Source organism: Diabrotica undecimpunctata, chromosome 7 (assembly GCF_040954645.1).
Source record: "Diabrotica undecimpunctata isolate CICGRU chromosome 7, icDiaUnde3, whole genome shotgun sequence".
NCBI classification, from domain to species: Eukaryota; Metazoa; Arthropoda; class Insecta; order Coleoptera; family Chrysomelidae; genus Diabrotica; species Diabrotica undecimpunctata.
The window spans coordinates 19,859,817-19,876,713 of NC_092809.1; the positions used below are offsets into that span (position 1 = coordinate 19,859,817).

The 16,897-nt window shown below is 33.6% G+C and overlaps 1 protein-coding gene across 1 annotated transcript; it reads right to left on the bottom strand.

Moving 5' to 3' along the window:
* Positions 1-8,509: 8,509 nt before the first annotated feature.
* On the bottom strand, positions 8,510-15,380 carry LOC140445028 (cathepsin L-like proteinase). The gene is made up of 4 exons (XM_072536807.1): positions 15,257-15,380; positions 12,888-13,220; positions 9,077-9,356; positions 8,510-8,773 (listed from the first exon to the last, which is right to left on the bottom strand). The coding sequence occupies exons 1-4, from the start codon at positions 15,338-15,340 to the stop codon at positions 8,526-8,528; spliced, it is 945 nt and encodes a 314-aa protein (XP_072392908.1). The 5' UTR covers positions 15,341-15,380; the 3' UTR covers positions 8,510-8,525.
* Between the last annotated feature and the right edge of the window lie 1,517 nt (positions 15,381-16,897).

The following is a 16,897-nucleotide window of genomic DNA, read 5'->3' on the forward strand; positions in this document are numbered from 1 at the left end:
TATACTAAATTTTTAATCTTGGTCCTCTTGATATTGATAAGTGCTACCAAAAGGATTCCCAACTAAAGCAAACATTTTGCATACAATAACATAAAGATACGCTGTAAAGACATGTCTGTGATAAAATTAATCTAATTAAGGGAGTCACTGGGAAATACACGACATTGAAAAAGCTTTTGAGAAAAAATTAAATTTTTTGAGAATAATTAGGACGTTGACTACAAGAAGAGTATGCTCCACGTGCAAAAATGTGACATTTTAGACAAAATTCAAACATTATTATTCCTTTACGATTATTACTTTCTTGTCTCTTTTCTTTTCCTAGTTTTGTGTCGAAGTCTCCTCAAATAAATTATTTTTTATCATTCATCACTAGATTCCATTTTCTTTGAAAAATTTTAAGATTAATTGAGACGTTAACTACAAGAGGATTGTGGATAGATATAATTATGATGTAGGGTACGTAATAACCTTTTAAAAGCAGTTTCTAAAGCGTTTCTGAACTTCCATGTAGTTAATTTGGTTTTTTATCAAGTTTGTATTTGTATTTTCGGGCATTCTGTGGATATATATCCGTTTTTTAAGATGTGTTAAGATGTTCCAGAAATGACACTAATATATTGTTCGGTGTAATAATCGCAAGAATAGTTTGCTTATTGTGTCGTACAATTGTACTAATTGAAAAATTAGTTTTTTTTATTTGGAACTGCTTTAACCACAAGGGTTATGAGCAATGGTCGATTTTACAGATACTTAACATAAATATAAAAAAAAAATAAAGAATACAATTAGATTTTGTTAATTAGTCCTAAGGAAACAAAAAAAAAGTATGGTACGATTGCGGTCACTATGTTCACTTAAAATGTCTTTTATTCTTGTAGGTGACTGTTCATATTGTTTTTCAAATACGTACAACGGACACTCCACTCCAAGTGATGTACTGTTAGGTCACTATCACACACATAACGCAAAGGTTTGGGTTACTTCTGTAGTAGGAAATCATGTGTGATCTTGGAGTGTCCTAATCGTAGTCTGGACATGAAGATTTTCCTTTGAAATGTGTTTTTTGCAAACATAGGATGGATGGATTAAATTTATTTATAATAATTTTAAGATCTTCTAAAAGCGTATAGAATTAAAAATAGTTTAATTAGTAAGTCTCCGGAGAGGAATCGCTAGGATCATCGGTAGAAGTATTACTTAAAATTTGTTCTGTAATTAACAATTTGACATTTTTAATTCTAGAACAACGGGATCTAAGATTTCTTAGACTTAACGTAGGATGTATTTTTTATAGACAGTCTATCAATCCTTCGATATTCTCCGAGTAAGTTCTGGCGACACTGAAAGGATCTGAAGGACCATCCGCATTTTCAAAGGAGTCAATAAGTTCTTCCTGTGTTAATTATCCATTGTTGGAGTTTTCTTTAAAGAATTGACTGGTGCATTTGATAAGATCTTCTACTAGGTGTCTGTTATTTTCTTGTTGAGTTTTTGATTTTTTGCTTCTTGGTTTCGGTTCAGCGAAGGAATTTTCGTTATCTCTTATTGGGGGGATATTATTTCAGATACGTTTCGTTTAGGGTTCTGGGATGAGGATGTATCTCGATTAAAGGTATCCATTTGAGTCTCATTTTGTAGGTCGTAGCTTATCGGAGTATGCTTATTCGATTAAAAGGTAATGATTTTTCTAGACGTTTCAGCCTGAGTAAGACAAGATTCTGTAGAGAAATTTATCGACAAAGTAGCTGATTGTTGTATTGTAGTTTCTGTCTCATTTGGAGAGGATTGTGTAGAAAAATTTGTCGAAAGGGGAGCTGATTGGTGTACTTCTTGTGGAGAGTGTGAACATTATTTTGGGTGTTGTTTGAAGGAGTCTGATTATTTTTATTGGGACACTGAGATGCAAAATGTCATTGCTGCTTGCATAAGTAGCAAGGCTGCTTTTCGATGAAAAAGAAAATTTAGTAGTTGTTATCCTCATGGTTAAGTTAAGTGAGAACTTGAGAAAGGCAATTAGCGGAAACAGCTGTAGTGATAAGAATTTAAAATAAATTTTGTGGAAGTTTTGAAAACAAAGTTTTCAGTGTTTTATTGTTACATATATTTTTTTTTGTGGCATAGACTGTCGTCATTCAGCCAGTCTCGAAAGGTTATAATATATTCCTTAAGAAAGTATATACACATAAGTACAGATTATTTCTCTCAGACAAATGCACAGCGATATCCCTAAAACGAAATAGACGAATAATTAATAGAAGAACACGTCGAAGGAAAATACAAGGACACTCGCTTCTCGTCTAGGGGTCCGTCAAGACATTTATTTTAACAGACAAACAATACTGGACCACGGATAAGGTATTTTTACATATAGGATAAACAAAGGGTACAAGTCTAACCCTATACGCGCTCATGAAAGTTTTCATGAACGAGTACCAGATTTATAAAGCTATAAGTGTCTGACAAAAATTCTATAATTAAATTATATATTGTTACAGAACCTATGGCTAACAAGGACTGTATATTATATGGAGCATATGTATTGCATTTAGTTAATTTTGTATACAGGGAGTCTGAATGCTGAATAAATTTAGAACATTCAAAGAAGATGTGATCGAGGTCACCTAGCTTACCGCAATGTTTGCAACTATCATCATTGATGACTTTTATTTTAAATAAATGGCATGGGTAGCATGCATGTCCGATGCGTATTCGATTTATAGTAGTAATATATTTACGAGGAGCTTTGAAATTCTGAAACCAGGTTGTTTGAGGTATAATTGGTTGTAAAGAGGTATACCTTTTTTGATTTGTAGAACAGTAATGTTTTCATTGCTCTTTCCATCTAAATTGCTGATTTTTTTTGAAAATCGTAGTAACATCTGTTGTATTAACCATATATATCAACGTAAAGCCAGTTGTTAAACTCATTTTAGCTAAATGATCTACATATTCATTATGTTTGAGACCAATATGTGCTTTGACCCAAATAAATTTTATGTTGACTCCAGTCGATGATAAATGATACCATCGATCTTTTATTTCAAATATGTAGGGGTTGCTAAATGTTGAGGGCCATTCAATGTTTTTTATGCTCTGCAAAACTGAACAGCAATCTGACAGATATTAAAATGTGTCTATTGCAGGTGTTTTTAACATATTTTAGAGCTTCAAGTATAGCTATTGATTCCGCTGAAAAGATTGAAAATTCATTTGGTAGTTTATACTTGAATTGACCTATTATTGCAGGTGAGTAAAAATGCATATTTCCTTTAGAAAAAGGCACATGTAATTGTGATTCAGCCTTGTATTTATATTGTGAATTTGACTTTTAGTTTTAAATTTCTCAAGATTTAAATGAAACAAACCACAAACTTCAAAAATAATATAAGCACGGCACAGTCAAAAGTTTATATGTAGTCAAATAACTCTTACAGCTAGCTATTCGAGAAATACCAGCAATACAGCGGACTATTCTCTTTTGAGATAGAACGACTTCACTGAATTTACAAGACGTACCCCAAAATACTATGCCATACCGCAAACGAGACTCCACCTGAGCATAATACAGCATGATTAGCTGTTTTTCACTTAGTATGTCTGAGTTTTCGAAGTAGCATGCTGAGTTTACTTTGGAAATAATATCAATATAATGCAATTTTGATATGATATTGAATCGCTAGACAGTATGCTAAGCTTTATTAATATCAAAAAAGACTGCGATACAATCTTGCTTATTTGCAAATGCTTCATGTATTCCTGACTCTAAGTCTATTAGGTTATCTATAGTGGATCGATTTTGCCTAAATCCACTTTGTTGTGGAATAAGGAGTTTTTTTTGTTCTTAATACGATCTCAGCCTTTTATTTACATTTTCTCTAACACTTTACATATAATATTGGTTAAAGATATTGCTCGATATGACTCAGGTGATGTCCTGGATTTCTCAGGTTTAAGAAGTGGTAGTATTATTGCTTCGGGACCAAGTTGATGGAAAACCCTAGTTACTCCAGATATAATTATAAAGGTCCAGTAATAAATATTTTCCATTGTCTGGTAGATATAGTAGAAATGCTAGGGGGATATCGTCTGGTCCCGGCTTGCATCTTTGGAAGAGTTTAAGGCTTCAGTAAGTTCTATGAAGGAAAAAGAAACGTTAAGGTTGTGAATCTCATGTCCTTTGAATCCCAATATGTTTTTTTCTACGTTGTTTTTATGTATTTTAAAATTATCGGTGTAATTTTCATCACTGGAATTTAATTCGTATTGGTCTGCTAGAATATATCTACGATCTCTTTTCTATTACTAATTATTTTGTTATTTTTGCTAAAAACGGAATCTTATATGGTCGGCTTTTGCCAGAGATTTTCCTTAAGTTTCTCCAAACTGTACTTATGCTTGAAGAGGTATTTAGAGAAGAGATGAATTTTTTCCAGGATTCTTTTCTATTCTTTTTTACAATTAGAATGTATCTTGCCTGAGCTCTTCGTTTTTTGTAGTCCGTTATGTTTTCGTCTGTTTTATGATGCTTTAGTTTATTGAAAACTTTCTTATACACTCTTGTAGCTTGGCTGCATTCAGGTGTCCACCACGGCAGAGGTTTATGTTTCTTTAAATTTTTTGTTTTTCTTACATACGCCTCTGCGGCTGCTGTAATGGTTTGTAAAAATGTACTTAAAAACTTGTCAATGTCGTTTGATGATATGAAGTTGCTTTGATTAATGTCCTGTTCGATCTGTTTGCTAAAGTTAGTCCAATCAGCATTTCTAATATTCTACTTTGAGATAGGCGATTCGATATTTGTGGTTTTCTGATGCGTTAAAGAAATTATAATGGAGTAGTGGTCACTACCATATTAGTAGGGTAGAACGTCCCATATTAATGTTGTGGACAGAACTGGGTCACACAGAGAAATATCAATTGCCGATGATGTGCCATTTTGTATGCTGAATCTGGTTGGTCTTCCGTCGTTAAGTATATATAGTTATAATATCTTCTATAATTCGTCCTTTCGAGTTGAGTTTTATGGAACCCCACATCGGATTGTGTCAGTTGAGATCTCCAACAATAATTTGAGGTAAAGGAATTTGTTCCAAAATAGCGGTAAAATCTTCTTGGGCTATAGTTTGATTTGGTGTGATATACATATTACATATATGAGGTATATTTATATATATAATTTTTTGAGGTATATTTTTTGCGATAGTTTTTAATTCAATATTATTTTAAGTCACTGTTAACTGGGTGCTCATGAATTTTTCATCTATGTAAATTGCTACTCCTCCACTGGCAATGTTTTGGTTTAATCTGGTTAATTCTTATTATAGAAACGAAACTCAGTTAAAACTCAGATAACTCAGTTAAAATAAGAATTGAAAACCAGCAATCTGATACCTTCAAAACCAGCAGAGGTGTACGACAAGGGTGCATACTATCTCCAGACCTGTTCAATTTATATGGAGAATACATAATGAGGAACGCACTTGATGGATGGAGAGGCGGCATCTCCATTGCAGGAAAAAAGATCTCAAACTTAAGATTCGCAGACGATACAACACTGATAGCAACATCTGAAGAGGAGATGTCGAGACTGATAAAGAGAGTAGAAACCGAAAGCAACAACTGTGGGCTCAAGATTAATAATCAGAAAACAAAAATCATGATTGTGGACCACGCGAATATCCTCCAAACAACAGGCGCCCTAAATCAATTCGAGAAAGTAGACGAGTTCACGTATCTAGGATCTTCCTTAAGCAATGCAGCCTCCTCCCATACGGAAATTCGCAGAAGAATAGGGATGGCCAAGAACGCGATGAGTCGACTGTCAAAAATATGGAAGGACCGCTCTTTATCCAAAAAACTCAAAATGAGACTGGTACGGACACTCATTTTTTCAATCTTCAGTTACGCTGCCGAAACATGGACAATAAAATCAGAGGATAGGAAAAGGATTGACGCATTCGAAATGTGGTGCTGGAGACGAATGCTACGCGTCTCGTGGACGGAGCACAGATCCAATCAGTCGATTCTCGAAGAGCTAAACATTCAGACCAGACTCTCCTCTCAGTGTGTTGCAAATGTTTTAAAGTTTTTTGGCCACATTGCGAGAAGAGACAATGACAACTTAGAAAGATTAATTGTATGCGGAAACGTAGAAGGACGTAGAGGCAGAGGACGCTCACCTATCCGATGGTCAGATCAAGTACAGAAAGCCACTGGAAAGACGTTTTCCGAGTCCATGAGAGCAGCCCAAAATCGCAAGAGATGGAGAGAATTGACAGCCCGCATTGTAGGAAATCACGATCCTCAGCAATGAGGAAACGACAAGAGAGAGAGAGATAGAAACGTGAATAATTACGAAAGTTATATACATGGTTTGAATTTTTGAAATTTGTTTCCTGTAAACAGATAATAGATGGGTGTGTTTCAGAGATAATTTTTCGACTGTTCTAACAACCATTCAAATTTCGTCATTTTGTGGCATGTGGAACAATTTCACCCAATCATGTCAACATTAGACTGATAATTGCATTCAGTGCAATTTTCAATCCATATGACAACACGATCGAGTTTGACAACTTCATCGAAATAAATTTCAAAATGTCACGTTTCGGCAATGAGAATGTTCAAAGTATAAATTTTAATAATTGTACTTTCACTAACTGTACTTTTAATAAATAAATGTTTCGTTATGTTGAGTTATGATTTTTTTTTTCGAAAAATTATCCGCCGAATATCCCTCGGACATTGAGATGAATGCCTCATAATTTCATGACAAATTTCTCAAGCTCGTTGCTTGGTTACCAAGGAACGAGCTTTCGATTGTCATGAAATTATCTCGTCTGTTATCAATGTCCCAGGGATATTACTACTGATAATATGTTTTAGTTTTTCAAAATGGGTATAAAACCCATTTAAGTTTCATTGAAGCAGAGAAGTAAATGTAGTTATTCTTTAGAGGAATTATTTACCGATAAGTCGGAATCTTCTTCTGACAATGAAGTTTTTACTGCAGGGAGTAAACCTATGTATTTGTCAAGTTTTTGTATTAATTTGGTGCTTTTGATTTTCATTCTTTTGTAGATGTAGTATGGATGTAATTCCGTTAGAATCTTTATAAGTACATAAGAGTCTTCTGAGTACAATTTTGTTACGCTGATTATGTCTTTTGATCCTTGTATATTTTCGAATAGATTAACTACTTGATCGAAACTTAACAATTGCTTTTCCCTTTCTACATATTCTCTAACTGGTTCTAGTAATGTTTGGAGATTTGGTATCTGATCTCTTAAGTTTTTATCATCAGTTTTGGTTTTTTCTTTAATTGAAACTTAGGTTTTTCAAAATTTTCTTCGGCGGGTGACGTGATTGCATCTTCTGGGGTTCTTTTTCCGGTTGCTTTGTTCTAAATTATCTGGGGTTCGTGAAAATTCATATGTGTATTTTTTTTTGGAGGTAAGTATTGACTTGTTTTTGGTGAGGTTGGTTTATGTTTTTGAGTATTAGAGGATGACTCAGAAATGTAGGTGTTGCGATTGTAGTGTTAAAGGAAGAAGTGGTCAAATGTATGGATGTATTTTGTAGTGAGCATTGTTAGGTTTGGTTTATTGATAAATTTGGGATTGCTACTGTTTGTAATATGGTTTGAGAAAACGTAGTAAGCGTGGCAAGAGGGGTATTTGAGATTGTGGGAGTATTTTGTAGATTATCTTGTTGAGTATGATTTATTGATGAATTTTGTCTCATTTCTGTTTGCATTGCAGTATCTTTATGAGGATGATTAGAAGGTGAAATATTTGGACAATTAGCTGCCTGGTGTCCAGTTAATTTGCATTTGGAACATTTTTCGTTTTGGGCTATAAATATGCGGTATGATGTTTTTTCCAACTCAATAATAAAAGATTCAGGTAGTACAAAGTTATCTGGAAAAGGTGAAACAAAAATTTGTCTTCGGAAGCTTAGAATATGACTGAAGGCAGGATTGGTTGCTCCTATCCGTAGGTATGACATGTCTGAAAGAGAATTTAAACCTAATTTTATTAATTCGTCCATTATTAAGTTAGAAGGTATGCTTGGATATGCATTGGATAGAATTAAGCGGACTGATGGAGTTATTAATCTTCTCGTTTCTAGTATATTTCCATTAACTATTCTAACATATTCTACCGTTTGATATACAGGATGCGAAAATTATATTTTTTGGTTCTATATGCTGACTCAGACTTTCAAGATTGTGATTTACTTAAATATCTAAATCCAAAATGTAGATGAAAAAAGTATATTTTATCTACTCACTTTTAAATTTATTTCAATAATTACTATTTAACTAGCACGATAAATGAGTCACGCCTTTTTTGCTTGCTGGTCAAACACAGAATATACTTAAATACTTGATTTTTGTAGATTAATTATTTATAAATTCATTTTTTTATTTGTTTTTTAACTCCCACAGCTATTTTCAACTTAATAAAACCACAATTGTTATTTTTTATTTATGTGTGTATTGTATCATTTCTCATTGTCATTTACAATATGGGGTAAGAGTTCAGGAGGTTAAGACCGCATAAGTTGTAACCACGGGCTACTCTAATGTAACCTTGTTCACCCCAGATAGTTCCCCATGAGTTCTTAATGATGAATAGATCTTTAGTATATCCAACAGCAAGGACTGCGTGGTTGAGGGTGTCGTCACAATTTGTGCTGTTAAAAACTCCACCGCCGTAGAACTGCCATAAATTACCATTGACAGCCATGGATACTGGACCTGCACTAGCTGAAAACAACTGAATATTAGTGACTTGTACAAGTTGTCAAAAACCAAAATTGATTTAAATAAATTTGCCATAATACTAATAAGTTTGGTCAGTTTATAAACATTTTCAGGTCCGAAACAAATTTGCGGATTGGGTTACGTAAAAACAAATATAAAATATAATTTCCATTACAATAAATTTTGGTTTAATGCGATATTAATATTCAACTAACATGAGAGACAACCAGATCTAAGATATTGGTAACACCAATAAAATAAAATAGACTTAGAATTAGCATTTACTTTAAAAATTAATAAACTTACCAACAGCAGAAACTAGTGCATCTTCAGTTTCATCAAGTTCTACGTAATCGCTGATAGAAGAGAGTTGTTTGTTCTGTACATTCTTGCAGACACCATCTCTCGCGTTGTATTTATATTGAGTTTCTGATGCAAGTCCATGATCCATAATATAGTCAAAAGCATCTGTCATGAAACCTCCGATACAACCAATGTTTACAATATTACAGTCTATCAATTCTTGTTCACTGAGAGGAACACGTTGATTTTTGTGAATAGCGAGTTGACCTTCGATGGCTCCGGTCTTAAAATATTAAAACAAATATTTAGCAGCAATAATTAAAACTTAAATGATTATAGTTTTTATTTAATTTTATTAACCAACTGCCAAAACTGGTGACAGTTTTTAAAGATAAAAAAATTTAATTCATCAAGTTGTACGTTCGTGCGACAATCTTAAAGACTAATAGTTAGAGTCTTCAAACTTGGGTAAAAGTTCTTATTATAATAAAGAAATTTTTGTGATCGTGATTTTTCTTCTTCTGAAACTAAAAGTTATAGCCTTGATTTATCTTGATATAATGAAGAACCGTATTGCTTTTGGGGTGAATAGATGTATATGTTCTTCTCCTATTATCCATATGGCTTTTTAAGAAAAGTCCGAGTACCTCAAATATTTTTAAATAGTTTCCTTATTTTGTATATCCTATTGGATATGGGATTAATAGTTTTTTCTCTCATATTCTCCTGACTTACTTTTTATTCGACTTCGTATTAAATCGCAACGATTTTTGATGATTTAGATAACATTCTATTGCTATCAAATAATTTTGTAAAATCTTCTTCCTTTTGTAGTTCCTTCTCGTATCGGAGGTTGGCTATCATCACAGCTCATCATCATTGAATCTTCGCTTATCCACTGCTGGACATAGATCTCCCTCATAATTTTCCATCTATTTCGATCTTGTGCCTCTTGCATCCAATTCCTATGACAACGTTTTAGATCGTTAGTCCAACGTGTTGGTGGACGACCTCTGCTTCGGTAGGCATCATCTCTTGGTCTCCATTCCAGTATCCGCTTTGTCCATCTATTATCTGTCATTCGAGCCAAATGATCACAGCTATTCGTACCTTATTGGCGGCTGTTCTGAAAAGATCTACTGAGCTGCAACTATACCATACTCTTAGGTTTATTAGCCAGGAAATTCTTCGTCTTCCTATGGATCTTTTACCCTTGATTTTAACTTGCATTATGAACCTTAATATCTCATATTTCGCATCTCTGGTAATGTGGCCTAAATATTCCAGCTTTCTTGTTTTGATTTGCTTTATGACCTCGCAATCCTTTTGTAGTCTTCTTAACACTTCTGCATTTGTAACTCGTTGGGTCCATGGTATTTTCAAAGTCCTTCTATAGCATCACATCTCAAATGATTCCAACTTTTTTATATTATCCACTTTTAGTGTCCAGCTTTCCATTTCATACAACACAAGTCGAGAACACGTAGCATCTTAAAGCTCTTATCCTCAGCTCCAGACGAAGGTTTCTATTAACAAACATTGTTTTCATTTTTTTTTGTTTTTGTTTTGTTCAAGATTTTTCCGCTTATTGATGTAGCCGCAATGGGTTTACCCTTATCATCTTCGAGTAACCCATAGTGTGCTCGTTTTTTGGTATTTGTTGGTTCTTCTATTCCTTGATGCATATTAAAGTTGTCTTATTTTCTGTTATACTCTTCTATTTCTATGCATTGATCTGTTAACCACTTCTTCTTGGCCTTTTTATCTCTACTTTAATTCTACGTTATAATTCTTGATATTTTGGCTCATTTCTTCCTTTGGCTATTCTCTTTTTTTATTATTGCTAGACTTTCTAAAGTCATCCACTTCTGTTTTTTATTTGTCTTTACAGGCTTTAAATTTTCTTCTGCAGCCTTTAGTGGTGTATGGAACGGTTACGATGTAAGGTGAGAGTTGGACAACAATACTTGGAGACATTTGAAATAAACAATGGACTAAAACAGGGAAATGCACTTTTACCACAACTCTTCAACTTAGCTCTGGAACACATAATCAGAAGTGCAAGAATCGAAAAACCGAATACAGTATTTCATCGAGAAGGACCAAACTTTCTACTGGCATTTGCAGACGATATCGATCTAATAGGAAACACACGATTAAGGATGAAGGAGACTTTCGGAAGGTTCGAGAAGGAAGCAGAGAAGATGGGGCTCCAAATCAACGAAAACTAGACGAAATATATGTATATGAGCCGCAATAACCAAAGCAGAGACAGAATCGGTCAGAACATCACCATCTATGACCTTAACTTTGAGCGCGTTAGAGAATTCAAGTATCTTGGAACAACAATAACTGAAGACAATAGCGGATCAAAAGAAATAAACAACAGGATTCAGGCCGGCAACAGATATCTTTTTGCCCCCAAAACCTTATAAAATCGAAACAACTAACAAGACGTACGAAGATATGGGTCTATAAAACAATCATACGACCCGTTGTGATGTATGGAAGCGAACCGTGGACGATAATAAAGGCAAACGAAGAGAGACTATGTGTTTGGGAAAGAAAAATTCTAAGGAAGATCTTTGGCCCTGTGCTGGATGAAGCATCAGGACAATATAGGATAAGAACTAACAAAGATCTCGATGAACTTTACCCAGGCGCCAACATCATAAAAGAAATAAAGTCCAGAAGACTCCAATGGGCAGGACACCTCAGAAGACATTCTGACGAACGAACAGTAAGACTGGTGTGGGAGGAAGTCCCAACTGGAAGGAGACCACGTGGACGCTCTCGTCTCCGGTGGCGAGATAATATGCAGGAGACCTAAGCACTATGGGCGTGGAGAATTGGATGGAGGTTGCTCAAGACAGAAAACGGTGGAAGCATGTTGTCGAGTCGGCTTAAACTTGGGTAAAGGGTTGTAACGCCACTGAGTAAGTAAGTAAGTAAGCCTTTAGTAATACCTTCTGAGAATTGCTCCACTTTTCATTGACATCTTCTGATATTAAGATGTCTTCTACTTCTGTTAGATTTGAGTTGACTTGTTGGATCAGTTTTGATGTATTTCTCTTTTTCTTAATTTTGTATAATCAAACGTTGGTTTGTTTTTGGGCATTACAATCTTTCTGAGTTTCACGTGCAGTCTAGGTATCAGCGGGTTATGGTTTAAGTTGACATCTGCTCCGCGGTATGCTTTTACTGCTTTAATTGAGTTTTAGTATCTATTTTTGCTTAATGTAGAGTCTATTTGATTTCTGACTATGCGGCCTTTGTTATATGCAGGAGAGCAGACACTGTTGTCACCCAGTCCAAATTCCCCAACATATTCGTCAATTTTACCTCTCCCGACTTTAGCATTAAATTCTCCCATTACTATTATAATGTCTTCTTATTTAATAGATCTTAAAATTGTGTCTAACTCCATGAAAACATGTTCTATCTCCTCTTCATCGTTTTCCGCTGTTGGTGCGTCCATTTGAAATAAGAAAATTTGTTGTATATTTGTCTTCAGCTGGACCATTAGCACTCTCTCTGAGTAAGAAGTGAGGCTTATAACTGATTTATTAGTTTCTGTGTCTAACAAGATTGCGACTTCATAGCAATGAGCCGGATCGTTGTTTCCAGCATAATACATCATGCCGTTTTTGGTTATAAGTTTGCGGTGTCTGGCCATTGTACGTCTACGATACACTATATCTACATAAGATCTAAATTGATACTACTTATTCGTCTAATTTTTTGACTTTATTACTTGTATTATTAGATAATCACGTTTCAAAAGCTTTAACTTAATTATATGATTAATACTTACGGTACTGAAAGCCCAGCATGCTCCACAGTTTCCTTGATCTTTGACTTCCAAAACAGCAGTTTGTCTCCAATCAACCTCTTCTGCAGCTTGGAAATTGGGATCAACTACGTGTTTTTTAGTGAAGGATTGTTTTGACCTGTTAGCCATCTGAGAGTCTAACATAGCTTGGAATTCAGCGCTGGACCAATCGGAAAATTTGTTGACAGCCAAGTAGTAGGTTTCTTCTCCGTTTTCGTATTTAGCATTATGTTCGTCGATTTTGCGAATGTTCTCTTGGAAAACAGCGAAACGCAGTTTGTCCTCAATAACGTTGTAAGATTTGTTATGTGTTGCCTTAAATAAAAAGAAAATTAATAACTTAATTAAAAAGGGTTTTATAAAATAAATGATTCATAGGGGTACACCAACGGCAACAAAAAATGTTTTACTAAACTTTCATGGTATACATAATACCACCGGTATATACCAGATGTATTTAGATATTCAGTTTAAAATGGCATGACAAAGAATCAATCAATGTTCATTTAAGGATAGGAATTAAGGGTAGTTACTTTAAAAGGGTGTGAAACATATCAAATTATCGCTGTTTAGGATCCTTTAATTTTTTGAGAGGTTGTTTTTTGTGGCACGTACTGGAGACACTTTGGAGCCTTCTTTATGGTCAGATTTGTGGTTATGTTTTTTTTTGAGGCTAATTGAGAGCGTGTTGATCTGTTCGTAGGGTTTGAGAGTTTTTTGGATATTTGTTAGGTTTCGCGACGAAAGAGAAAATTGCTATCTGTTTGCGGTATTCACGGTGACAATGCTTTTCCAAATTGGAAAAGGATAAAAGAAAATTACAAATAACAAACTTGCGGATATTATTTCCGGATACGCACAGGTATTATAGTGTAATGAGATTGGAAAACTACAAAAACCAATCTCTCTTCGTCTCAGGAAGTAATTAGGATTAAGGGAATGAATGTGCGATATTCCAATGAGGTGGATTTGAGACGATAGGGGTAGTCGAGCGGAAGTTCGTCGATACGATTTTGTAGAAGGTTTGTAGACAGGAAGTCTAAAGTTTTGAGCTTTGTAATTTTGCGTGTGGGTGATTTTTTCAGTGAAATTGTTGTTTCTCTCTGTATTTCTCTCGATTATTATGGAAATATTTAAGATATTATGGATTGACCACTATAATTCACCTTAGGGAAAGTCGTACTATTTCTAGTTCAGTTTACGGAGAAATCTGTGTTCGGTACTTAACAGTTTTTGCCTTTGATAGGGATATAACAGGCAGAAGATGGAAGAGTTATATATTCTGTAAGGGGTCGAATGTATATGTTACAAGTGTGGATGGGATTTTTTTAGAGTGTGTTCTAGCAACTTTTTCTGCAAGTTGGTTTAGGAGACGTACTCTATTTCTTACTCTGTGTGTGATTTTGCCCTATTTTGTACTGCTTTTAAATAAGATTGGTTGTATTTAATTGGCATTCAGTGTGACTTATCAAACCAATGTATATTTTGGTTGTTGTTATGAGTGTCGTGTTTTTTGTCACCTGTTACATTCAATAATGTCTGATGAAGTAATTCATAATGAAAATAAACCAATGCAATTATAATAGGAAAATAAAACAATGCATCATTCGATATGTTGGACTAAAATTATAAATTAAGTTGTAAAACACTAAATTTAACAATAAACTTTAAAAAAACAAACGACAGTCACAAAAATATAATTGATAAATACGTATGTAATTGTAGACGTTAATAAAAATATAAAGTCTCCGCAGCAATAAGCAAAAGTAATAAAAACGTAATTTAAAATAAAATAAATAAATCTATGCAGATGAATAAATTGAAATAAAAGGAATGTATACGAAATATTTTTAGTTCATTACCAAAACACATTGATAATTTATAATTCCAAAAAATAAGTTTGTAAAACGGTCAAGAGAAGATTATCGAAAAATCCAAGAAAGAACATTGCGGACACATTAAAACAATTAAAGAAAAAGAGTAACTTTGACTATACTTTAAATTATGAAAGTTACTCAAGATAGATTGAAATGTGGGAAACAAGAAAGTTACAAATTTCTAGATCTTTTTTCACATTTTTTTCCAGAACTGTTGCTGTACCTGATAGTTACTAAAAATTACAAGAATAAACTTCAATAAAAGTAAGAATGACTTTTTATTTGCATCATAAATAATAGTTATTTGGAGTAATGGATATACCACAGTTATTTTCAAATTTAATTTTACTTTCAACTTATTTTCAAATTTTTAGTTTATTTTTGACGTCCTGTTCTGATGCATAATTTAAATTTTATTACTTCGATTGTGGAAAAAATGTTATAAAATTACGAAAATATTACTAAAATTAGTACCTTAAAACTGGTCCATTTGTCAAAGGCAGATAGGTTGGCACTTGTGGTCACAATAAGGGCAGCAGCAAAGATGAACAGCTTCATTCTGATTTTTCTGAAAATATTTATTCGAAATATTAAGTAAATCCAAAAATAATTTGTATATAATTGTAAATCTAGCCATTGGATAAGTTGACATAGAAGATATACTTGTAGAACATTTGTAGAAATAAGTTGTGTAGTCAGCTCGAGGTCTCAATTGATACAAACTTTTATAATACAAATATTTCGCCAGAAAGCTAGTAGAATATCATAAATATGTTGCGTGAAATATCTTACCTTTTACAAAGAACAACAGAATACAACGTGTAGATTTTAATAAAGGGTATAACTTTTATAATAAATTTTTAATCTTGGTACTCTTAATATTGATAAGTGCTACAAAAAGGAATTCCCAACTGAAGCAAATATTTTGCATACAATAACATAAAGATACGCTGTAAAGACATGTCTCTAATGCAATTATCAAACTAAGGACACCGGGAAATACACGACATTGAAAAAGTTTTTGAGAAAAGATTAAATCTTTTGAGAACAATTAGGATGTTGACTACAAGAAGATTGTGCTCCATGTGCAATTATGTTATATTTTAGAAAAAATTAAAATATTATTTCTTTACGATTACTACTTTCTTTAAAATTACGCTGTTTCGCCAAATTTTGTCACTTTTCTTTTTTTATTTTTCTGTCGAAGTCTCTTGACATGTTTCATCATCTACTAGATTTTTTTTCGTTGAATATTTTTAAGGTTAATTGAGACGTTGACTATAAAAAGATAAAAATTCTGATCCAGGGTAAGTAATGACCTTTTTTAAACAGTTACTAAGGCGTATCTGAACTAACATAAATATAGTCAATCTGGTTTTTTATCAACAGCTTAAATGGCAATCATATCGCATTTTAAAATAAAATAAAAAAGTATTCTTCCACGATTATGAAAATCAACACAGAAGTGGGGTGGTATTTATTGGATTACTACTGATAAACTTAGCAGCAGCACTAAATATGACAAAATGCAAGAATATACAGAAGGTAACCTGGACCTCTCCTGGTGGAAGAACAACGACTGATCAGATTTATCACACCTTGTAACGATATATTTTTTGCCTACCACATGGGGTATTATTATAAGGGGTAGAAGATTGGGGATAGAAATTACTGGGGGTGGAAAAAGGGCAAGCAAAATAATCGTTACTTGTGCGAACGGCACTCAGGATTTGTTAGGAGAGCTGGGGTCGTGGGTAAGTAAATGACAAAGGGGTCGGATTGGGGCAATTACAAAAATATGAAACAAAAGGTCATGAATCTCTTGAGACAAACAAAACAAAAAAAAACAAGAAACATCTCTCGTAATTTTAAAAAGGGCGCCACTTCGAGGTGCCTAATTTTAAACATTACAACAGCTAGTTGTAAGTATCGAAATAATTATTAGAAATGCAAAACATATCTTTTTCAAATGAAACTCAAAAAAGGGTTAGTTAAAAAAAAATAAACAAAATTTTAAGAAAAAAATTTTGTCTTACCACAAACAGTTACAAAATAGACAAACAAATTTACTATATGAATAGTTACCAAGTACAAAAATATAAAGAAAAACTTACA